At 38.2% G+C, this 25,449-nt stretch overlaps 1 protein-coding gene across 3 annotated transcripts; it reads left to right on the forward strand.

The window, feature by feature from the left end:
* The first annotated feature begins 7,158 nt into the window (after positions 1–7,158).
* Positions 7,159–24,231, forward strand: PLCXD2 (phosphatidylinositol specific phospholipase C X domain containing 2). 3 transcript variants are annotated; one of them, XM_083361396.1, is made up of 5 exons: positions 7,159–7,559; positions 14,426–14,886; positions 18,361–18,602; positions 22,950–23,086; positions 23,192–24,231. In XM_083361396.1, the coding sequence occupies exons 1-5, from the start codon at positions 7,472–7,474 to the stop codon at positions 23,194–23,196; spliced, it is 933 nt and encodes a 310-aa protein (XP_083217522.1). In that variant the 5' UTR covers positions 7,159–7,471; the 3' UTR covers positions 23,197–24,231. The 3 variants fall into 3 exon arrangements, with proteins under 3 accessions (XP_083217522.1, XP_083217521.1, XP_083217523.1); XM_083361395.1 differs by having other exon boundaries at positions 22,950–24,231; XM_083361397.1 differs by having other exon boundaries at positions 7,424–7,630; positions 22,950–24,231.
* Positions 24,232–25,449: the final 1,218 nt, after the last annotated feature.

Consider the following 25,449-nt stretch of genomic DNA (forward strand, 5'->3'; position numbering starts at 1 on the left):
AATGGATTCTGGCATCTAATAAAAGCATTTAGATTGTTCTCTGATAGATTTCAAATACCACAGCAAGGCAATTTAACCTGTAAATTAACAATAAGTTGATTTGACTGATTCTTGTGATAGAAGTAATATGTGAGCATTTAAATGTGACTATTTAATGTTCTTAAAAGTATTAGAAACAAGACCTTTCATAGAACTATTTTTAGACATGCATTATAACCCTGAGAAAACTTGTAGGTATGGCACATTGAGAGCTAGTGTGTTATTTTACACTGATATGTAGAAACAAATGCACGTTTACAACTTTTACTGTTTACTTCCAAAAGCTCTATTCATATATCTCACACCCACACCCATGAATATCAGTCCCACTTAATGATCAGCTTATCCTGCTAAGTTTGAGTTCCAGAAAAACAGGCCAAAGATCAATACAGAACACTGTTCTCTCACTTTTCTCCCAAGGATTACAGTTCCCATGCATGTTTGTAACTTTCCTTAGATTTGACAAGTCCATCAAAGTTTAGGCAGTCCCAGATTGCCAATTACTATTTCACACTGGCAAATCATGTTTATGAAATAAATGGAAATAGCACCTTATTTTGTTCTTATTTGTTCACACAACTTCTTTATAGGTTATAGGGCCAACCTGAAGCTCATCAGATAACATTTAGTGACGAAGGTAATGCAAAGATTCAGATAATCTGAAAGGGTGGGTGCATTTGTGCATGTATGTTTGTTTTTCAGGACTATACACCTGTTTGACAGCTGAGGTAATTTGGAGTTATAGAGTTCAATATTGTTGTAAGTCGATATGATGTACTAACACACATTTGCATAACACATTCATGATTATTGAAATAAAGTTTATTCTACCAAATTTTCAAAGATTGCCATTACATAATAGACTGGATCGCACAAACTGGATACATGCAGTAATGGCTCAAATATGGATGGCACAGATTATTTTGTACGCGCGCATAGCCCTGATTCTTTTGATAGAAAGAGGGAAAGTGATGGGATATGTAATGGCTGCCTACCCAAAGTAATGCTATACATGGGAATGTATTCAACTGAATCACTTTTCAAATAAGGCAAAGGCACACTTGTGGGCTCTTATGTTAGAGAAATGTTATTCAACTAATTCTGAATTCTCTAGATGGCTTAAACTCCCTCCATTCCATCTCATGGACAATATCAGTAGGGCTTTGTCCTCATGAACTTAAATTATTTGCATACCTATAATTATTATTCTACTGGCCTCCTTTTAGAGTATGTTTAGCTAAATAATATGAGACTCTTAATACTACATTTTGTTCTGCTTTCTAAATAGCAATATAATATAGTCCATTTGACATGTGCTAACTAGATGTCTTACAATCTTATATTTTATGTAGAGACATAGTCCCATATATAAATACGAGGGCACATATAAATCGGAATGCAATAATTTATTCCACTGATGCACTGATACTTGGAAGAGCAAGAGGAAGTTGCATGGAAATGGGTGAGATCAAATCAGGCTGACTCAGTGGAACTTAAATAGCCTGCCATTAGGAATAAGAGATTCTTTTTGATGCCTGGGAGATGAGATTTCATCTGAACAACAGCTGATACTTTATTGCATACTTGACTGTGTGGATTCACATTCAACTTGCTCACTCACTTGTTCTCATTCTCCCACAGACAAAGAGACAGTTTCTCAGTACCTCTTTTTTGAAACGTTTAACACCGTATTATAATGTATTTTTAAGGTTTTTTGGTTTTGGAACTTTATTAGCATAAGGGATTGATTATTTAAAAGCCTCTAGAGAGCTCAGCATTATCACAGTAAGACTGAAGCTGGTGTCCAATACATTACAAAGAAAAAAAATACAACAATCCATAACACAAAAAGCCAGCCCTTAGATAATATTGGTAGGTTCGGCTAAAATGTTGGAAAACAGTATCCTAGAATGGATGCTCTTCAGGAATGTGTATATCTAATGGGGGAAAAGCTCATCAGTTCTAAATATAATGCTGTTTTCTTTCTAATCCCATCCTATCTTAGATCCCCAGGTTGGTTTTCCTTTCCCATAAATGTTTTAGATTGCTCAAACAATCTAATAGAAGGACAATAATTATTCCAAACAAAATGGAACAGAGCTAACTACTTGAACAATAAAAATATTGGGGGAATCCTACCGGAAAAAATAAGGTAAAGGTAAAGGTAAAGTTTCCCCCGCACATGCGTGCTAGTCGTTTCCAACTCTAGGGGCCGGTGCTCATCTCTGTTTCAAAGCTGAAGAGCCAGCGCTTGTCCGAGGATGTCTCCGTGGTCATGTGGCCGGCATGACTAGACGCCAAAGGCGCAAGGAACGCTGTTACCTTCCCACCGTAGTGGTCCCTATTTTTCTACTTGCATTTTTACGTGCTTTCGAACTGCTAGGTTGGCAGAAGCTGGGACGAGTAACAGGCACTCACTTTGTTACGCGGCACTCGGGATTCGACCCACCAAACTGCCGACCATCTGATTGACAAGCTCAGCATCCTAACCCACTGAGCCACCGCATCCCTTGTACCAGAAAAAATATCCAGTCATAAATTTCAAGAAGATTCTTGTAATTGATTGGAGGAAGAGAAGGAAAGTTAAAAGAGAAAGGAAAGGAAAGAAAGGGAGGGGAAGATAACTCACAGGCAGCAGGTCAACTCTTAACCAATTTTTATTATTTCTGGAACTTTTACATATGTCACCAAAATTTGGTAGCAAGTGGCGATTTTCTACACTGGGCCTGCTCAGTTTAATAGTGTAGCTGTCATCACCCATGGTCCACATAGTAGTACAGTGTTTCATACAAATAGGGATTGCCAGTGCTTTTTTGTAAAAGAAAAAGGTGCCGGAACTCACACACGTCATACAACCCACCTTGCCTACCCTACAAGGTTCCATCCAAAAAAGGTGCCGGAACTCCGTTCTAAGCGTTCTATGAGAAAAAAAGCCCTGGGGATTGCAGAACTCCAGTGCAAAGTTCCTTGCTAATTTTAAGTTGATTTCAGTAGATGGAATAAAAATTGGTCATATGAATTAAACTTAATCAGAAACACTGCTAGTCACTTCAAAACTATCCAGTTTCATACAGTAGACATAGTGATCATTCAAGAATGAATGAAACTAAATCTCAGATGTTGATAAAGTACATGTACCCTTTAGTTCTACAGACAGTGGGCTCTTTTCCAAAGCATTGTGTCTGTCTATTAGTAAACTCTATTATCAGGTTACAAGTGCAAAAGGGTTTTTTGGAAGTGACTACGAAACTATGTGGTACATCCTATGATGAAAAAGGTTATGAGTATCAAATAAAGCCGCCAAAGAATTCTCTGGATAGTTCAGAATGTGGGATTTCAGAATGCTTCCATAAATATAATGTAGCTTCATCACCGTGGCAAGACAATGAGTGGGATTATACCTAATACTAAGTTGTGCTTCATGGTTTGCTGAATGAAATGTAGGTTCACACAACCTGCTAAACCATTAAGAAATGGTTAAGATCACAATGGTTGAGTTCATATAACATATTTTGGGGCTCACATCAGACTGTATTTAAGCAAGACGTTGGTTTCTGGTCATATCTTCATCTTCAGAACTTCAATCATTTTTAAAAAAATCTTCAAAGAAATACTACTTACCATTCACAAATCTGTCTTTCCCTCCCTCCCTTTTTTATTCCTTCCTCTCCCTTTGATCAAAAGACAGCTAAAGTATACTCTCCAGTTTGGCTAATCTTAGCTGTGACTAAATTCCGATTAAACTTACAGAACTTATTGACTGCAGTTAACTTTAATTGCTTTTAAGGAAATATTACAGTATCATAGAGTTGGAGCCTGCTCTGTGCAGAATCCACTATGGCATCTCTAACAGATGACGATCCAGTCTCTGTGTGAAGAATTATTATGAAGGCTATTTTAACACTTTCATGTGGCAGCCTGTTCCACTGGCTGCCAGCTTGTACTGTCAGGAAGTTTCTCCTCGTGTACAGTATATCCTGAACATCTTCCACTGATTCTTATCCTGTCCTCTGGGGCAATAGAGAATTCCACTCCTTTTTAGTGACACTTCTTTGGCAACCACGGAATTGTTGGTCTCCTCTGCTCTTCTAATAGGTTTTGGTTTGAAAGCTACATCATATGGTAACTGTCAGCAATTTCCAGACACGGTGATTTTCTGACTACTAGAAACGTGTGCAGTGAAAGGTGGGAAACTGCAAACTTTCACTTTATCATTTACATCTTGTAATTTTATAAAAACAACTAAGCTCTGGACTGCATACAAGAACCCAGTTTAGCGGGGTCATATTTGCAGCCAAAAATTCTTGACTTATACACAAGTACAAGTAGTCCTTGACTTACAACAGTTCATTTAGTGACCATTCAAAGTTACAATGGCCCTGGGAAAAATGATTTATGACCATTTTTCACAGTTACAATCTTTGCAGCATCCCCACTATGTCATCAAATTCAGATGCTTGGCAACTGATTCAGACCGCTGCCATGCCCCAAGGTCTCCTGATCACCTTTTTGCAACCTTTTGACAAGCAAAATCAATGGGGAAGCCAGATTCACTTAATAACTGTGTTACTAACTTATCAACTGTGATGATTCACTTAACCCCTGTGGTAAGAAGAGTCGTAAAATGGAGCCACGCTCACTTAACAAATCTCTCCCTTAACAACAGAAAGGGGGTCAATTGTGGTCATAAGTCGAGGACTACCTGTACATATGGTACTCCTTGTACAATCAGTGGCACCTGGGAGCTGGACCTTAGCACTATCGTTCAGCTTCTTCAAGTAATTAAACTCTTTCGTCCCACCCAGTTGGAAAGTGACAGGCGACTGGAGATAGAAAAATGGCAAACACCTAAGCAACAAGGTATGCCATTGTATTATTAACTTCTTATTTTAAGTACTTTTCAATCAAGGACTGGCAAACGCATTCTTCTCGCTTAAAACATAAATACTCCCATGCAAACACACACACACAAAGACACCATTATTGTTCTAAGCAACAGTACACAGCAGGAAAAAAAACACGCTCATAGTTATATCATTAGAAAAATACATCAATTGGTCAATAGCTAGCAAATTATAATTTTAGGTGTATTATGGACATTTTTTATATATTTTTGTTACAGAAACAATTCTCTATCAGCAGTCTAAGGTGCTACAGGAATAGGACACATAAAGCAGCATTCTAGGATTCCAAGAGAACTTTTTAATAACACAGGAATGAACACGTGTAGAAATAATTCTATGATACTTTGTTTATGGTGGCATAGGCTTTTGTAGATTAAAACCAGTTTCATTAAATATTATATATATATGAATTTTTGGATTGTGATTTTTACATTTTTGCTTTCATTTGCAAAGAATGTATACATTATTATTTAAAGAAAATATAATTAAGATCATCTCCATGTAGAATTTTGTTTTGCTGTGGAACTAGCTTTAGTTTTGGTTTCTTGTATAATGTCAACTTATTTGAAAAGCTTAAGTATTTTTTTTTCTGAGTCCAGTATACTTTATTTTGAAGAGGACAAAAATGATTTCTTTCAAGCTCTATTCACTTGGTGGATATATTTTTTTTCTTCACTAGCAGGAAGCCTAGCTCATCCCCTTGCTTCTCAGAGAATTGAAGACAATCTCCCCCAACATCCATCATCCTGTTTAAAATTTAGAATCTTTTTTTCTTTTCAAACTTGGCAACTATAAGATAGAAGGATTTGAACCACCAGAATTTTCCAGTTGGCATGAAGGCTGGGGAATTCCACCAATCTTAAAGTTGCCAAGTTTGAAAATCACTGATGTAGAACTTGGGTCCTCCACTCCAGCCACCGCCAGAACACACATCTATAGTTTGAACTACTGAGGAAAAAAACCTGATGGCAAAGTTGCCAAACTGCCGGGCTGCTCTCCATTCTAGGTTATGGTTCTCACGGGCTGGGCAATGCTGCAGAAGATAGGTCACGTGACAGTAGCAAAGCTCAGTCATTTAGCAATCACTCAAATATTTGGCCAGTGGTCAAAAGCGTGCAGTATGAACACCAACCACAGGGTGGAATGCAGCACTTCATTTTATTTCTGTTTTGTGCGGCGTGGTAGCCAGACAACGTTTCCTACTTCCAGGGGCTTGACTAAATGTTTTTTTTTTCTTTTTCTTTTCCTAGCCAGAGAGAATTTTGGTGTGTGTGTGGGGGGGATGGACAAAGGCACTGTGGACTCTTATCTGTGCATGATCAAGAAAAGTGAATAGAACGGGACTACGTTTAGTAGGGCGAGAGAAACTAGCAAACGAAAATTTGAGTTTGAAAAAAAGAGCCCATCTGGTTGGGATTGTAGAGATAAAAAAAAAACTTTCCAGAAAAACATCTCTCCAGAGCATCTTTTCTTCCATTCTGTCTTCCTTTCCCCCACGAGTGACCTAGACCAGGGGTAGGCAACCTCGGCTCTTTTATGACTCATGGACTTCAACTCCCAGAATTCCTGAGTCAGCTATGCTGACTCAGGAATTCTGGGAGTTGAAGTCCATGAGTCATAAAAGAGCCGAGGTTGCCTAGCCCTGACCTAGACCGTTTTCTCTCATTCTCTGCAGCTCCAGGATTTTAAAGGCTAACAGAGAGCACGATCGCGGGCCAACTTCAAACTGCTTTGGAGGGATGGGTGTGTGTGTGTGTGTGTGTGTGTGTGTGTGTCAAACAATGCCAGTGTGGACGTGGCTCCATATACTGGTTTTGATTTTTAACGATGGTTGGTTGTTTGTTTGTTTTTTTTAGAAAATTATGGTCCGATGAACCAATCAACAATCGCGTTTAGGCCAGGAACCTATAATTAATTGACCGGGGCGGCTATTTCGTCATTTCTGGACGATTCTCCGCCTTCAAAGTGTATCGCACAAAAACCAAAATTCTTCCAAGAGTTTCCGGAAGAAACAAGCAGATATTTTTAACAGCTCAAGTCGGCTCAGCAGCCCCGTCAAGGCCAAATCGCCGTCCGCCAGGGCTTGTCACGAAAGCAGCGACGCCACGGCTGAACAGCCGCCTGGTGGCGCTGTCGATCAATCCCGGCGGCCGGGATCGGAGCTACGCGCCTAAGAGGCCGTTTCGTGAGGCGAGAGGGCGGCGGGAGGGGAGGAGGAGGAGTCCCCAGACCTGGCAGCTCTTCCCGCCGCCCGTGGAGCGAGGTCGGTGTCCTCATCAGCCGCCTTTGCCTTGGCCAGAGGGATGCAGGGTGGGCACTTTAAGAGGCAGGCAGGCGCGGCGTCCCAGGCGGGGCGTGGGCGCGGCAGTCGCTCTCCCGGTTTGGCAAGTTTCCCGGCGGGTGACCGAAGAGCAGCCTCTTGCCGGCGCTTACTCCAATGCGCTGCAACTAGGAGGACGGGAGAAGCAGCCGCTCGGGCGCATCAGCGCAGCCAGCCGCCTTGCCGAAGCCGGAGCTGAAGGCGAGGAATGGCAACCCAACGCAGCAACGCAGACTGGATGGGCTCCCTGCCGCCCGTCCTCGGCGCCCTGCCGCTTTCCACCCTGGCCATACCAGGTAAATGGCGAGCGAACCGACCTTGCCTGCCTGGGCGTCCTGGTTGCATCTCTGGCCTGCATCACGGAAAGGTGAAATATGCTTGGGCAGTTTCTGGCAAAAAAAAATTTAGCCAAGGGCACCTCCCCTCACGAGAACACCCTCCAGATGTGCTGACCTGCGATATCCGTGATGGACAGGGCCTGTGGGAACCGGAGTTTTGTTACATCTGGAGGACGACAGATTGAGGAAGAAGGCCAAGCGAGTTAAAGAATCAGGAACTCCGGGAGTTGTAATTTAAAACATCTGGAGGGGAGGGTGGTGGGGGGGAATGCTTATGATAATTACGGTATTTGAATGCAGGTGCCATTGATCTGATTGAGATCCAGAAGTTAGGATGGGTTGTTGGGTAGATTGAAGACCTAGTTGATTATCTTGAATTTGGGCAGTTTTGCCCTTAAGGAAAAATACATAAATAATTGGTAAATTATTTAATTATTTGTCATTTGTGATTAAAAAAAACAGCTATCAAAATGGATATCTTTGGAATGGAGTAGTTAAAACATTTTTATAACTGTTTCCTTCCTTGATAAAATAAGTATATGCATTTTATATATTATTAAGGTTTACAGAACACAGGTGGGGGATTTCAGAGGCTTTCCCCCAGAATAAGAATTTGATAGTTTTGTTAGGTGTACCAGTGAAAGGTTTATTACAGCCAAAGAACCCCAAGAGCAAATATAATAGCAAAGAAAGAAGAAAACAAAATCATTCAGGAAATAGTTTTCTCCGGCATCGAAATGAAGCAGCCAGAAATTTGGCTACAACCAGAATAACGTTAAGCCTAAATTTGGTGAAAAGAACATTTGAACATACGTGGTTTAAATTAAAGCCAGTTTGGTCTAGTGGCTAAGGTACCAGGCTAGAAAGCAGGAAACCGTGAGTTCAACTCCTGCCTTTAGGCATGAAAGCCAGATGGGTGACCTTGGTCCAGTCACTGACTCTCAGCCCAATTCATCTTAAAGAGTTGTTGGGGGAAACGGGCAGGAAAGCATGTTGGATATGTTCGCTGCCGTGAGTTATTTGCAAAAATAATAAAGGCAGAATCTAAATAAATAGGTCTGGTTGAAAAATCAGTAAAGGTTATATTTAATTTTCCCAAAGTTAGAAAGCAGCTAAAAGATCAGCCCAAAAAATTATCAGAGATTGCCAGTCTGGAACAAATATCTGTTTGAAACAATGAGCATTGCTTTCTCATTGGACTACAAATAATATTGGGGTAAGGTAAAGGTTCCCCCGCACATGTGTGCTAGTCGTTTCGACTCTAGGGGCCAGTGCTCATCTCCTTTTCAAAGCTGAAGAGCCAGCATTTGTCCGAGGACATCTCCGTGGTCATGTGGCCGGCATGACTAGACGCCAAAGGCGCACGGAATGCTGGTACCTTCCCACCGGAGTGGTCCCTATTTTTCTACTTGCATTTTTACATGCTTTCAAACTGCTAGGTTGGCAGAAGCTGGGACAAGTAACAGGCGCTCACTCTGCTACGCGGCACTTGGGATTCGACCCCCAGAACTGCCGATCTTCTGATCGACAAGCTCAGCGTCCTAACCCACTGAGCCACCACGTCCCTAATATTGGGGTAGATTTATTTATTTATTTGCTGTATCCAAAAGAACATCAAGAAAGAGATGTCTGTTATTTCAGAGGCCTGTTTGTACAAAAACTTTGTCCATTGCTTCCAAAGTCTGCTATTTGAGGATCTGTTAGATCGAGTTTTTCTGTATCTGCATATTCAGTTACATATAGATGATATTAAACATGGAGAATACCTTTTCTACTTCTTAAAATAAATACATGTGGCTTAATAGTGCTCTAAGGAAAAATATTCATGATAAAGTATTCAGTAACACTTTTATCTTTTTTTCATAAAAGCTGATCATTGGCATGGCTCAAACAACATCCCCATATTATATTAGATTGAGAACATATAATTGCAAATGTAAGCTTTTTAAGAGGATTGGCCTTTACTTAGCAATAACCATAGTTGACTTCAACTAATCCCAGAATACCAGATTAAATGAATCATTTGTTCTTCTTTAAATCTAGTCACCTTTAACAACTGAAAAATCCATAGATGGCACACGGTGAGCTTTGATTTGTGTTTTATTTGCAATTAACAAAGAGAACGTTAGCAGAACCTACTGCTAAAGATATAAATGAGGAAATGTGCTGGTGAATCATAACAGTAACCAATACTGTTGAATGTTGCTCAAAAATCCCATTTCAAGTGTTTTTGACAAGCAAATGGGGCTAGAGAGTGTATCATATTAAAAGTAATCTGCACTGTCACTACCGTATAGAAAATCTACATTATAGAGAATGAAGAGAGAATGAAAAGGTTACTTTTAATTCACATATCAATTTTTCCAGATTTAAATCCAATTACTTTTTTGTCCCGAAACCTTCTCATTTGAAATGAAATGTAAAGCTACTTTTCCTGCAGAATTGTGAGAAAAAATATTTATCACAAGGATTTATTACAAGGATTTTATGTCTAGTTCATGTAGCTGTAAAGTCATTCAGACTGCTGTTAGAGAAAGCTGCACATGGATGTAGCAGATGAAACAAGCATTAAGAGACTGAATATAGAATAAGCCAATTAGAATGCACCCTTCTGTTTCATTCCTATAAGCATCTACTTAAATTTAATCAGTACCAGAAGAGCAAGAACAGTATTTAAGTACTTGACTTAAATGTATTTTAATAGGACAAGATATCATAGCTTCTACATTCTTAATGTTCAAGCCATCAAAGGGATGAAATTGATAGGACACTAGAATCTTTTTAAAAAGCTATTGGCAAATCCCAGCACTTGGCTTTTAAAACAATGATTTGTCTGTCTTCAGTATCTCAGATATCAAATAACATTTTCATTTTTCTATAATGTCAAAGATTCAAAATAAGCCAGTGGTATGAATAAATAATATTTCAAATAAGCAGTACCTCTTTAAAAAATTATTTTATTAATAAATCCCAACAGTAAAAAGCATGCATAGACTATAAATAAAAATTAATACATTTCTTTCCACCCTGTATTCTCCATGTACTCTTTTATTCCTTTATTTAGGAACAATACTTCTTATTGGTTGTTCTTCCTGTTCTAAAGGAAGGTTGATGGTATCCACTATTTCTGTCTCTTTTTACTTTTTTTCTAGTAAAGGTACTATACTAATTATATATGTGTAATTCTATATGTGTTCAAGAAGTACTGCACACTATGAACTCTTAATATTACATCAGGAAGATTTATTTCTGTTTTGAGTACATTATAATTTACTTGATGTGCTGTAATTTATCTTGCCTATGATGTATATGAAAATATGTTAGCACATAATGTTCTTATATAATTGAAGGTGACTAAGCTGCATATTAATTTCTATGAATGTTAAGAATGTATCATAGTACACGTGGAAGATATCTATCAACCGTTAATGGCTTGCTATTTGATACTTACCTATTATTTGCTTGCTCATAGATACTTCTTTGAGCAATGTTTTTACAATGAAAAAGTTGAAATATTGTGACAATTGGCTTCTCCAGCACCCCAAATTACAGAATATCAATAACTAACTGAAGGTAAATAAAAGTGAAAGGTCATATTTTGGTTTGCTTGACTGATTAATAGGGAAATATTGTGGTTTGATACTTGTAAAATATATTAGCGGTCCCATAAATTTCAGTTTCCAGGGAAATGTGTACTTAAGCACGTTTTTTAAAAAATATGATTTGTTTTTTAAAAAATATGATTTTTTTTCCATAGTTATGATAGAGTTGATAGTTATTACCCATGACAGGGCCATCTGGTGTGCACATTGTGCACTGCACAAGATTTCCACATGAAGCAGGGCAACACTTGCAACTTTTAAAAAAAATACTCAAAAACTGCATGCCACAGTGTTATAGAAAGAGATACAATATTTTAAATACTAAAAATGGTTGAGTGGCCCTAATCAGTTGTATGCAGAACATTTCAGATTAGAATTATTTTGTGTGTGCAGTTTATTTATTATTTATTTGACTTATATACCGCCCTATTCCCATAGGACTCAGGGCGGTTTACAGGGCAATTAAAACCATACAGTACAAAAGTTAAAATAAATTTGAAACAATTAATTAAATTTAAGCCCAAAAGTTAAAACTTTAAAACCCAATTAAAAACCCCTCAGTCTAGCCCAGACAGCTCAAAGAGCCAAGTTTTTAGGTCCCGGCGAAATGGAAGTTCCATTTCATCTTCAAAACATTTTTTTTCAAGAGTGAAACATTCATGTCACGTTCCAAATAGGCAGTTTCAGTCATCCTGAAAGCGTTCTTAGGTCAGAGAGCTGTTTCAAAATTTAAATTCTCAACCTTGTGCTCAAAATACCCTACACACAAAATGTTTGAAACAGTACATTTTGAATACAGATTATGCTATAAAAAACCTCTTCCACTACACTCATTACTGAAATAAATATTTTAAGGCTTCTTAAATCTGTTAATTTTTGTTGTTCAAAAAGACCAAGAAGCTGATTCTAGACATTGGATCATTTCTTTAAGTTTATGTACATGTTTAGAAAAAATCAGCATCAACACAACCCATTGACAAACTTCAGTTCTTACTTCTTTTCTTTGAGAAAATTATCCATTAATTTCTTTTCCTTGTAGCTAACATCCCATCAAAGAACCAATCCTCTTATAAGTACTGATCCTTTTATCTCAAGAACTTTTGATGAGGAATGTTGTCAAATGTCTTTCGAAAATCCTGGTAAATGGTGTTGATAAGACGGCCCCCATTTAGATGCCTGTACAAATATTTAAAAATCTCCCAAAAGGTTAGTGAGGCAGAATCTATGTGGATTGTCCTACAGCAAGGTGGCTGCACAGTCAGCCAGTTATTTAGACTGGATTTGGCATATTTAGTCATCTATTAAATCCTTCCCAAGGATTATTATTATTTAAATGTATATGCTACCCAAGAGTCTTGTAGCACTTGTCTGTCTTCATCCAGTTTTGTTTTGTTGTTTTGAACAGAAGTGACCAATTATTGAAGTACAAAATTTCAAATTAATTATCCCCCTTTGATATTGCTTAGTATATCCCATATTTAATTATATTTTTAATATTATTTATTAAACCATAATTATGTCATTGCTAGGATTTAAAGGTTTGCCCTGCTAGCCAAATGAATGCAGTCTATAAAACTGTATTTCTGTTAGTTTCATTTACATATCTGGCAAATCAAATAATCTACATATATTTGAATATAATACTAATACAATACAACTTTGTGGTGATACAGTATACATTGTAATAATACACTACTTTTGGTATGGTACTACACTGTTTCTTTGCAAGTAATTTGTAAAAGGAGGCTCAAAATATTCAGTATAAGAAGTACTCAACTTACAACCACAACTGAGCCCCAAATTTTTGTTTTTGAGCAAGATAGTTGTGAAGTGAATTTTTTGACCCATTTTATGACCTTTCTTGCCATAGTTGTTAAGTGAATTACTGATGTTAAGTTGGTAACACGATTGTTAAGTGCATCCGCCTTCCCCATTGACTTTGCTTGTCAGAAGTTCGCAAAAGGTGAACCCATGACCCCAGGACATTGCGACCGTCATAAGTATGAAACAGTTGCCAAGTGTCCAAATTTTGATCACGTAACCCACAGGGTGCTGCAATGATTGTTAGTGTGAAAGATGGTCATAAGTCACTTTTTCCAGTGCCATTGTAAGTTTGAAAATTCACTAAACAAATGTTTGTAAGTTGAGGACTGCCTGTATAAGAAACACATGCCAAAAGAGTTATAATTACTGGAAGGAGTAAGGGGGGGGCCTTTGCACAGGTTCGCCTGGTGCGCCAGTTGCGCCCCTTTTTGGACCGAGATGCCCTATGCACGGTCACCCATGCCCTTGTCACTTCTCACCTGGATTACTGTAATGCTCTCTACATGGGGCTGCCCTTGAAGTGCACCTGGAGGCTTCAGCTGGTGCAAAATGCGGCCACGTGGGTGCATATGGGGGGATCTCGATACTCCCATGTTACACCACTCCTGCACGAGCTGCATTGTCTTCCGGTTGCCCTCCAGGTGCGATTCAAGGTGCTGGTAATTACCTTTAAAGCCCTACATGGCTTAGGCCCGGGGTACTTGCGAGACCACCTGCTGCCATTGTCAACCTCCCATCACCCGGTTCACTCCCACAGAGTCGGCCTCCTCAGGGTTCCATCGGCTAGGCAATGCCGGCTGGCGACCCCCAGGGGGAGAGCCTTCTTGGTAGGTGCACCAACCCTCTGGAATGAACTGCCTCCGGAGCTGCAAATGGCCCCTGATCTTCGGTCCTTCCGCCATGACCTGAAGACATGAATGTTCCAACAAGCGGGCCTGGACTGACTATGGTTTTAAATTTGGCTTTTATTGGGTTAAATTGTCATTTATTTATTATACTCATTGTAAATTTTGTATTTTATGTTTTTTAATTTTTATTGTTGTGAGCTGCCCTGAGTCCTTGGGGAGAAGGGCGGCATATAAATTTAATAAATCTGAATCTAAATCTGATTTCTTATGAGATTATTTTAGGTACATCTGAAATTTGATTTACTCTAAGATTGGGTAGTTCAAATATCAGTATATTCCATTGTTTGGCCTCTTTGGTCTGACATTTGTTCCACCTTATTGTCGCATCACACTGGAATAGTATAAAATTAGGAATCCCATTTGGAAAGGCAAGGAGTATATTTTTAAAATAATGTGTTTGGATTTGTGTGTGAATGTACATATGTAATGATTCTAATTACTGCTGGTAGGTAGATTTGCAAGAATAATATATTGCCTTTTTTCAATATAGGTTCTCATGACTCCTTCAGCTACTGGGTGGATGACAGATCTCCTGTGGGACCAGATCAAGCCATAGCAATTCGGCGGTTAGCAAAAATTCCTTTGGTAAAAAAGCTAATGAAGAAATGGTCAGTAACACAAAATCTGACATTCAAGGAGCAGCTTGACAATGGAATACGCTATTTTGATCTCCGTGTATCGTCCAAACCAGGTGAAGCAGGAGAGGAAATCTACTTTATACATGGCTTGTTTGGAACCACAGTGTGTGATGGACTTGTGGAGATAAACAGCTTCTTAACCCATCATCCTAAAGAAGTAATTTTCCTGGATTTCAATCATTTCTATGCTATGGATAGCAATCATCATACGTACCTTATCAGCAAGATTGAAGAAATATTTGGATCAAAACTCTGCACCAAAGAATGTGTAGAAAATGTGACACTGCAAAATCTTTGGGAAAAGCAACAGCAGGTAAAGGAATTTTTTGTCCTATTTAATTGGATCTGAATCTACATTTTTATACTTCAAACTACTTTTAGAGGGCCTTTGGGAATGCATCTTCGGAGGTTATAGGATATGTTTGAAGAAGGATATCTGAAAGTGGAGCAGATGGTAGTTTTCAAGGATCTAGAAACTCCCTGGGTTATCTTACTTGCATCTTAGCACTGAATCTCTCTGTAACACTTCTTCCATTCTATAATATCTGTGACTTCTTGTCTTTCTAGCTGAACTCCTTTTCAGGTGGATGTTTAATTGAATAGAAATTACCTTGAATCTGTCCATCACCTTGTATTACCATTTTTAAAAAATCTGGAGCCTTAAAATGAAAAATGATATTTATCATGGTAAAGCTAATTGAAGATTCTTCTCTATGTCAACCTTACAGGGATAGATCAGATCAGTAAATAGACCACAGGTAATCCTTGACTTATGACCACAATTGAGTCCAAAATTTATGTTGCTGAGAGAGACAGTTGAATGAATTTTGCCCCATTTTACAACCTTTCTTGCCATAGATGTTAAGAGAATCACTGCAGTTGTTACGTTACTAACGTGGTTGCTACGTGGATCTGGCTTCCCCATTGACTTTGCTTGTCAGAAGGTCACAAAAGGTGACCCCAGGACACGGCTATCGTCCTAAATACGAATCAGTTGCCAAGCATCTGAATTTTTGATCATGTAACCATGGGGATGCTGCAATGGTTGTAAGTGTGAAAAATGGTCATAAATCACTTTTTTGTGTGTCACTGTAACTTTGAACGATCATTAAATGAAGTCCTGTAAGTCGAAAACTAGCTGTTCAGTGTTATTGAAATAGGCTATAATAAAAAATCGTACCAGCTTGATCTCCTCACCCCTAATTCCCAGTGAGAACCAAGGAGAACCTTGCTTGAGTCTCTTCTGTATACTGTCATGTTTTCTAGGCCTTAAAGAATGTTTCAGCCCTCTTTATTTATGTAATAGTTCTTGCCTATTTCCCTCAAGGCCACCCTCCTGATTCTGTACTTTCTAGCTAAACATAGACCTCCTTTTAATAATTGCTTATCTCCCTTTACAATCAGTTCTGCCCCATTTTATTTGATCCATTTTCAATCCTGTTTTTTCCATGTTTCATAAAAGCTACATTACCACAATATTGTTGTCTTTCCTATGAACTATGTGCCTTTCCCAGTTCTGCCACACTTTCTTCCTTCTGGATTATCAGAGTCTTGAATTTCTCCAAAATAATAATAATAATAATAATAATAATAATAATAATAATAATAATAAGAAGAAGAAGAAGAAGAAGAAGAAGAAGAAGAAGAAGAAGAAGAAGAAGAAGAAGAAGAAGAAGGAAGAAGAAGGAAGAAGAAGAAGAAGAAGAAGTTGGAAGGAACCTTGGAGGTCATCTAGTCCAACCCCCTGCTCAGGCAGGAAACCCTATACCATTTCAGGCAAATGGCTGTCCAGTCTTTTCTTAAAAACTTCCAGTGTTGGAGCATTCACCACTTCGGGAGGCAGGTTGTTCCACTGGTTAATTGTTCTAACTGTCAGGAAGTTTCTCCTTAGTTCTAGGTTGCTTCTCTCCTTGACTAGTTTCCATCCGTTGCTTCTTGTCCTGCCTTCAGGCGCTTTGGAGAATAGCTTGACTCCCTCTTCTTTGTGGCAGGCCCTGAGATATTGGAACACTGCTATCATGTCACCCCTCACCCTTCTCTTCGTTAAACTACACATACCCATTTCCAGCAACCGTTCCCTATATGTTTTAGCCTCCAGTCCCCCAATCATCTTTGTTGCTCTTCTCTGTACTCTTTCTAGAGTCTCGACATCGTTTTTACATCGTGGTGACCAAAACTGGATGCAGTATTCCAGGTGTGGCCTTACCAAAGCATTGTAAAGTGGTATTAGTACTTCACGTGATCTTGATTCTATCCCTTTGTTAATGCAGCCTAGCACTGTGTTGGCTTTTTTGGCAGCTGCAGCACACTGCGGGCTTATATTGAAGTGATTGTCCACTAGGACTCTGAGATCCCTCTCACAGTTACTACTATTGAGCAACGTACCACCTATACTATACCTGTGCATTTGATTTTTCCTGCCTAAATGTAGAACCTTACTTTTTTCACCATTGAATTTCATTTTGTTAGCGCCAATTAATAATTTCACATAATTTCAGTTATGTGAAGCAGCTATCCTTATTCCATGACACCTGTATTAACATATTCTGAAGAAATGGGGAACTCCAGAGACTTGGTCGTCTGTGTCGTTTCTTTTTCAACTTTAGCCATGTGAATAGCTTTCTTCAGCTCTCTCAAAAATAAATCAAACAGTAGCAGGTGCCAAAGCTGTCCATCAGGTGGCGGTATTTGAATATAGATGCTAGCAGTAGAAGTTTGTTTATTCAGTTTGATACTGCCCAACTATAAATGACTTTGAGCAGCTCACAACAGAAATAAAAGCAATATTATAAAGCAATCAACAGAACCAGATTTAGAGAATAAAAAGAGCAGGATGGTACACATGGCAAACCTCAAAAGCTAGAAAGTTGAGGGATATGCTTCCAAATTAATGTGATGCATTTATTCATAATCGTAACCAAACATTTATAGGTGATAATTCAACATTATCCCAGCCATTTGTTGTGGGACTGCCTTTCTTCCAGAGAAAGAACAAAAGGATACCCAAATGAGGGAAACCTATAATTAAATAAAGCTTTCACAATGCAGTATGGCATAGGAGATGTTATTGTTTTCCCCTTGTGCATTCAAAAGGAGAATTGGTAAAATATAATAGCAACAAGTAGAACAAATAATGAGATACTTAATGTAACCCCATCTATTGTGTAAGACCTCAACAAATGGGTGACATTCTTTCTTTTCATTTTCCTTAATCTGTGATGACATTAATTCTGTTCGCTAGTAGATTAAGTATTTGAAGGCAGATAGTGCTGACTGATTATTCCAGGGGTCTTCAAATTTGACCCTTTTATGACTTGTGGAAATACAACTTGTGGACTTCAACTCCCAGAATTCCTCAGCCAGCATGTCTGGCTGAGGAATTCTGGGAGTTGAAGTCCACAAGTCATAAAAGGGCAAAGTTTGAAGACCCCTGTTAAAATGGAATGGAATGGCAACTCATGCAATCCAATTCAGTATCATTTTCGTTGTTATAAATAGAATTATATAGCAAGTTTTATTAAATATTGAAAGCTCTTCAAATTGTTTCCACAATTTTGGAACGTTCATTAGATGATAGTGGTAGTAACCAGTTAGAGTTTATCTAGTAGCGCTTGACCTGATATTGGCCGGATTTTACTTTTAATATTTCTGTGCTGTCTCACAGACAATAATCTTTTCCATAATGTTGTACTCTTTCCCCATTGTTTATAAGGCAAGGTTAGAGAATGATATGAATCTAAATGAATTTAACCCAGGAAGAGATTTATTTTTACCTCTCTTTTTTCAGGTTCTTGTTTTCTACCATCATCCTATATGTGAAATATACCCTGTTCTGTGGACAGGAAATAAAATGCCAGCTCCCTGGGCAAACACAACTAATGTACATAAACTACTGCAGTTCCTGGAGACCACCCTGAATGAGCGAGCAAAACATGGATCTTTCCACGTTTCCCAAGCTATTCTCACACCAAGAGTGAAAACTGTTGCACGACACCTCAGCCGGGGCCTGGAAAACACTCTTGTTCACAGGTAAATATCTGCTGAGGTTTTCTATCTAGCTATTAATAATTAGCTAAATAAACTGGCCCACCTTGTAAAATCATTAAGGGTAGAATCCTTTGATTCCTGGGAGATTATTGTAAAGGTCATTGGGAACTGATAAATGAAATGTAGTCACCACGGAAATGAAATGTTTGAGAAAAGCTGCTGAAGTGGCCAGAAAAGATAAAATCGGAAATGAGATTGTAAGAGGGGAAAAAAATTGGCATAGAACCAATCTTAGACTACATAGAAAAACAGCAAATAAAGTGGTTTGTTCACCTGGAGAAGATATCTCGGGATTCCGTGCCATACAAGGTATATACAAAATGAGGAGAAGGTCAAAGAACACAATCCAGTTCTCTCTCATGAGAGACAACATGAAAGACACATTCCAACGGCCTCAGTAGTTGAGGTCTCCAGAAGAGCAAGAACCACCAGAACTTTGTATCTCGCTCCATACCCGAAGCAGTAAAAGAGAAAGTAAGAAGATTGGGAACTGTCCTCTGGAGATACCTGCAAATTGGGGCTGGGCAGAGAGAATATTCCACCTGTTTTCCTCTTCCATTAGAACCAATTAAAGAAACCAATAAAAATAACAGAGGAAAAATGACCAATTTTCATTCTTAACTTTCAGAAGAATACTTCAGGCAGATTTTGCGTTAGGATCCTTCAGAGGTAAAATTTGTGATGTGATGAGAATCCTTTTTAGATTTCATAATGCATACATACATCATAAGGGCTCATTCAATGAATGACACATAGAATAGTAGCTTTTTAGATTGGGAATAACTTTTCCGTGACTGAAGAATTTTTGATTTCTGTACTTTACTATGAATGGAAGGCAACAGAGGTGGCAAAACCAGTTTATTTCCATGCAGAGGAAATGTCCTCGGATTACCTGGAACTCATACATGATCTTCTATTATAAAATACGAGCAGGCATTATCTTCTGGGATAAAATAAGGCTCTGTCTTTCCTGCTTCTTTCTGGCTCAAACTGAAGTGACATGACACACTAGACCAGGGGTAGGCAACCTTGGCTCTTTTATGACTCGTGGACTTCAACTCCCAGAATTCCTGAGCCAGGTGGCTCAGGAATTCTGGGAGTTGAAGTCCACGAGTCATAAAAGAGCCAAGGTTGCCTACCCCTGCACTAGACCAATTTTAAAAGGGTAGTTTTAAAACTTATCACCAGTTTTCTTTTGAAGGAGAAACAGACACTCGGCTGAAAAAAGTTTTCAGAGGTAGAAACAGAAAGTAAATTCTTTCCGCTACTGTTCAGCCAAGGCTGGAAAGGAACAAGGAGAAGGAAGCTGCCAAACTTATAAAGCTTCCAGGTCCTTCTAAGGTTTGCCTCTTATGCACGTTAATGTAAGAGAAGACACGCATAACCTCTAGGCATGAAGAGTTTTTAGTATTTTGCTCAACCATCTTGGCAGTTATGGATCCATTGTGATACATAGTGATACAATCTGTTTCCTTGTTGTCCATTTCTCTGTAGCTGGAGTAGCACAGAAGATAGTTCAGAAAAAGATAAACTTCCATTCCCTTATGTTCCCTGCTTAAAGAGATATTGGAGCCCACTAGGAAGCAAGAAAAGATGAGTCTTGAGCAAGAACCAATGAACAAAAGGGAATTTACTCGGGGGGGGGGAACCCTTGCCTTGTTCGTTTACTATTTTTGTTTACTCGTTCAATCCATGATGCTCAGTGGGATGGAAGATCAGACTAGGAAAAACAAGAAATTTAAATTTAATAATTGTTCCCATTAATGGCCTTTTCTTCATTCAAAGTAAAGGTGACAGTGTAAAACTTGAACTTTTTCAGTGACGATTTAACCTTACATATAATTTAACTTAGTGACACTTTTTAAGATAATTGGAGAGTTAGTTCAGCAGGATTTCACCCACTCAAAAAAAAGATAGCTTTGAATGTGCAGTATTTATTAGAAGCTGTAAATTGGACTGCAGCTTTTGCACAAATGTATAACCACAAGATACAGTAAGTGAAAAGGAAAACAGAGACAGAATTATCCCCTTCTGCACCCCTCAAGGAAAATAGTAGGTGGCTGTAAAAATGAAAATGTTATTGGTAACTATAACATGGTTTATTTAGTTTTGATATAGCAAGATATATAGACTTAGTCAGTACTGGTTCACAAGCAAATGGTGTCTTCCAGATATTCTGGACCAATTCCCATCTACCCCAGGGTCATCAGCATGACTAATAAATAATGAGGGAGTTATATTTCAGGACATCTAGGCCAGACATGTCAAACTCGCAATGACACGTGACGTCGCGTGACGTATCGGAGCTTTTTCCCCATTGCCACAAGGGGGTGGGTGCGGTTTCTTCATGACGCATCCAGCCCGCGGGCCTGCAGTTTGACACCCCTGATCTAAGCTAATGGCTGTATGAGTCAACAAAACCCACTATTGAAGCAGAATTACTGTATGTATAAAGCCAAAATAACAAATAATCCTTAACTTTATTCTGAAGATATGTTGACAAATAAATGGTTCTGTTTTCTTCAATTACAGTGCTTAATATAGTCTATTAACACTTTAATCTCTCATTACTTTTAATTTATTGCAGTACTAGATTGGTCAGTTATAGTAATATAGTAAGTAACATACTATAACGACAGTGGACAGAAAAATAGTCTAAGCAGTGTCACTACATAGGATGCTCAAACAAACCTATCTTCATTTCTATCAGAGTTAAAGATACATTGTTATAACTACCAATTTCTCTTTGAAAAAAATTGCTGTACAGCTATAAGGTACTAAAGGTAAAGGTTCCCCCGCACGTGCATGCTAGTTGTTTCTGACTCTAGGGGCCGGTGCTCATCTCCGTTTCAAAGCCGAAGAGCCGGCGCTTGTCCGAGGACGTCTCCGTGGTCATGTGGCCGGCATGACTAGACGCCGAAGGCGCACGGAACGCTGTTACCTTCCTACCAGAGTGGTCCCTAGTTTTCTACTTGCATTTTTACGTGCTTTCGAACTGCTAGGTTGGCAGAAGCTGGGATGAGTAACAGGCGCTCACTCTGCTACGCGGCACTCGGGATTCGACCCACCAAACTGCCGACCTTCTGATCGACAAGCTCAGCGTCCTAACACCAAATGTGTTGTATCTTTATTTTAATAGCAAAAACAATACAACTATAGATAATATTCCAAATTATGTGATACAGAAGTATTAAACCAGCAAAAAGTGGACAACAATCAAATATGATTTATTTTCCTTGTATTACCTCATTCCTACTTTAGGATGAATAGCTCACATAAAATGTGACTGTAAACGCAAGCTACATAGATACATAATGAACTAGGCAATGTTTAATTTGCTTGAAAGAGGTTTCTGGATAAAAGAGTGAATTTAAAAAGGCTTGTCATTCTTCGCATATAAATTGTATCTCTACTGATTTGCTTCTCAAATCCAAACACTTGAAAACAAAAATTCACTTATAATGTTCACCATCTCTCACTTTATTGTAGGGAAGGACAAAAATAATAACTTAAAAAAACAGGCAGGAAAACAACTTACTTAAATTACATCACCTGCTTAAATATTTTCCTAGCACCTTTATCTCTCATTAAACCATAACGTAGTCTAACCTAGTAGTAAATAGTTTAACCTATTGTTAAACTATTACTTGGCATAATATGTGAATTAGATCACAGGTTCATAGTATTTATTTTGAATGCTTAAATACTGTTAACAAGATGTAGATATTATGTGGCATATCAACACTAAAAAGTCAATTTTAGAATTTTAGATGCAATATAAAAACGCACAAAATAATGTTGATAAACAATGAAGTCTGCTTTTAATATTCAGCTATTTTCCAAGTTCATAAATAACTTTAGAAATAATACTATTGTTTATCTACAATGTGCCGCTAAAATCCTATCTATGGAAAATTTAGATGGTGTTGCAATGCATTTGTTAATTTCTTTCCCTCTCTTTGACCTATAATATATGAGGGCCTCAAATGTGGCATGCTTTGGCTGATATTTTTTTTTAAATGATGAAGTGTAATATGTAATACAAACAACTTTCTTATTTCCAAGAAGTATTGTAGATTATCTGCAGTGGAATCCTTGGTGCTCTCTGATCTTGATTATTTTCTTGTAGATGTTTACCCAACTAGGTAACATTTTCAGTGCTAACACTATCAAGCTCACGGCGCACCAAGAACTCCACAGTTCAACCCTAGATACAAATATTCTCTTCTATTATGACATAATCTACAATATATGTAGATAATTTATTATTTATAGCATAAAGTGTGTCTCATATATCGGTGAGATAATATTTTCCTTTATTTCTCATAGAAATCTTCCTTTCATTTTGAACTGGGTGAAGCTACAGAAACCAGGAATCATGGGAGTTAACATCATTACTTCAGATTTCGTGGAACAGGTAGACTTTGCAGCTACCATCATTGGATTAAATAATCTCCTGTTAGAAGGTAAAAAAAAATACTGATTGTTTACAGGGGGATTCATTTGGGAATATTTAATTTATATCAATTACTCTATTTCAACACTCCCAACCATTTTTCTGTTTGACACAGTATGAAGACAAAATGCTTACGTTGACCTCAATACATGGATCTAAACTTGCAGGATAGCACGTCCTTCTCTGCTGCACATAGGAACATTCTGCCTGCCTCTGTGGAAATACAGGATGTGATGCTGGCTAACCAACTGGAGCTCAGCACTACAACACATGGAAATTATTAGCAGAGGCCTCTTCATGGACTTGCTGAGTATGTACATCCTGCATATTGTGAAACCCGGAACTCTGGCTCGAAGGATAATAATAAATTATAAGCTTGAATTCATCAGGTTAGCCAACACTTTACCTCTCTGGATACCTCAGGCAGAAATATGCACTGCACTTGTTTCATTACTACTGTATTGTGTGTATTCTGCTACCTCGGTCATTCTTTAGGAAAATATCATTTCTATTGTTTGCTGTGATCTTTGTTAAACACTGTAATGTGTGTGAATTTTTAGAGTTAATTATGTGTTTAGACCTCCATTTTTTACTTGAACTTGCATTTTAATTTATTATTTTGGAGAACCCTAACTGGGTACAAAGAGGAATTATTTTAAATGCAACACTATTTTGTGGATTTTTTTTTAAAGTCCTAGATTTAGAATCACTTCTGAGAAGTCAGAGGCTAATACCATTTAACCCTCATCCCATTCTGGCATAATTCACTTCTAACATATTGGAATTTGCACAGAAAAATGTAAATTGGAAATGGCACTCCAGGGTACAAAGTATCTGCCATTTTGTAGAATTTATTAATGCAATATTCAAATTGTAAAACAATATTTATATGTTTATTTTTTGTAAAAAAAACAAAATATGCCTTCCTATTTAATCCATTCTGGGCAATTCACAGTAATAAAAGTTTCAAAGTTATTATTGCTGCGGTTTCATATGCATTTTTCCCCTGAGAATAAATCCTACTAAACTAAGTAGAACATGTCAAAATAGATATTCTAGAGACTATAGTCTACACTGAAAGTTTAGTACTACACCGTTCTTTAATTTAGTCTCCTTCAGTTAAGCCGCCTTTAAAGAAGGCAATCTGTAAATAGGAACCCACCAAGTCTGTATTTTGATCATGGATTTTTCTTAGAGTCACCATATATTTTGAATTCCAGCATAGCATATATATTTTTTTAGCATTTCTCATGGTAGAAAATTGTAATGCTGACTTTTAATAAGCAAAATAATCTATTGTAGTACCAGTCGAAATGCAAGAAAGGCAGGCAGCTAGTTCTGAGTGCCAAGACTGGGCCAGAAGAAGAATCAATGGCAACTCTCCAATATTTGCCAGGAGTGCTATTTTCACTTCTGTGCTATTTTAATTGAAAGATTGTAGGAGGAGAATTTATAGCTATTTTCCTAAGTACCTGTTTGGAAATTTCTCATAATACATTCATAGTAGCTTGTGTTGTTAACTTGCACTGAATGCTTTAATGTTTTTTTTTAAAGAAAAGATTTGATACAAGTTTGCTTCCAAGTTTCCAACAAACAAATGTTCTTCAGAAACCACAATTGCATATCGGATGTTCTGAGTATTCTGTCTATTAAATGTACCATTTCAGCCACTGCAGTGATGAACAGAAAATGAAGGCAGTATTTATATGTCATCTTAAAAGACCGACTTACTTAGTTCTATGCAGGGCTTGAACTTCTTTTATTCATTTATTCATTTATTCATTTATTTATTCATTATTTATTTATTAAATGCATAGGTGGCATGGACACTAGGCAATTTACGACTATGAAAAACCATCAAAAACATACAGTATGTAGTTGAAAGGAAGTCTGGAGAAGAAGAACAATCAAGTATACAAGGAAAAAGAGTCTGCCAGGGGACTGACTGGGGATAAAGCCGGGTTTTAAGGACTTGCCCAGGCAGGATCAGGATGTTTATTACTGTTAACAACCTGAAGAGGAAATCACTGGGTATCCACAGGAAATATCCTAAATCATTGTTTCTCAGCCTTGGCCGCTTGAAGATGTATGGACTTTCAGAATTCCTCAGCCAGCTATGTTGCGGTGGCTGGGGAATTCGGAAAGTTGAAGTCCACACATCTTCCAAGTGGCCAAGGTTGAGATACACTATCCCAGGGGTAGGCAACCTTGGCTCTTTTATGACTCGTGGACTTCAACTCCCAGAATTCCTGAGCCAGCTGGCTCAGGAATTCTGGGAGTTGAAGTCCACGAGTCATAAAAGAGCCAAGGTTGCCTACCCCTGCACTATCCTAAGTGGTTTAAAGTCTTCTGGTGTTTGGCAGCTGAATAAAA

Source organism: Vipera ursinii (genome assembly GCF_947247035.1).
Source record: "Vipera ursinii genome assembly, chromosome: 4".
NCBI lineage: Eukaryota > Metazoa > Chordata > Lepidosauria > Squamata > Viperidae > Vipera > Vipera ursinii.

Bases quoted from the DNA above. Each gene is read 5' to 3' on its own strand.
- PLCXD2 (XM_083361395.1), top strand. From the start codon at position 7,472: ATGGCAACCCAACGCAGCAACGCAGACTGGATGGGCTCCCTGCCGCCC. The intron at 7,560-14,425 runs GTAAATGGCGAG...TTTTCAATATAG, and splicing joins TTCCACCCTGGCCATACCAG to GTTCTCATGACTCCTTCAGC. The intron at 14,887-18,360 runs GTAAAGGAATTT...CTCTTTTTTCAG, and splicing joins TTTGGGAAAAGCAACAGCAG to GTTCTTGTTTTCTACCATCA.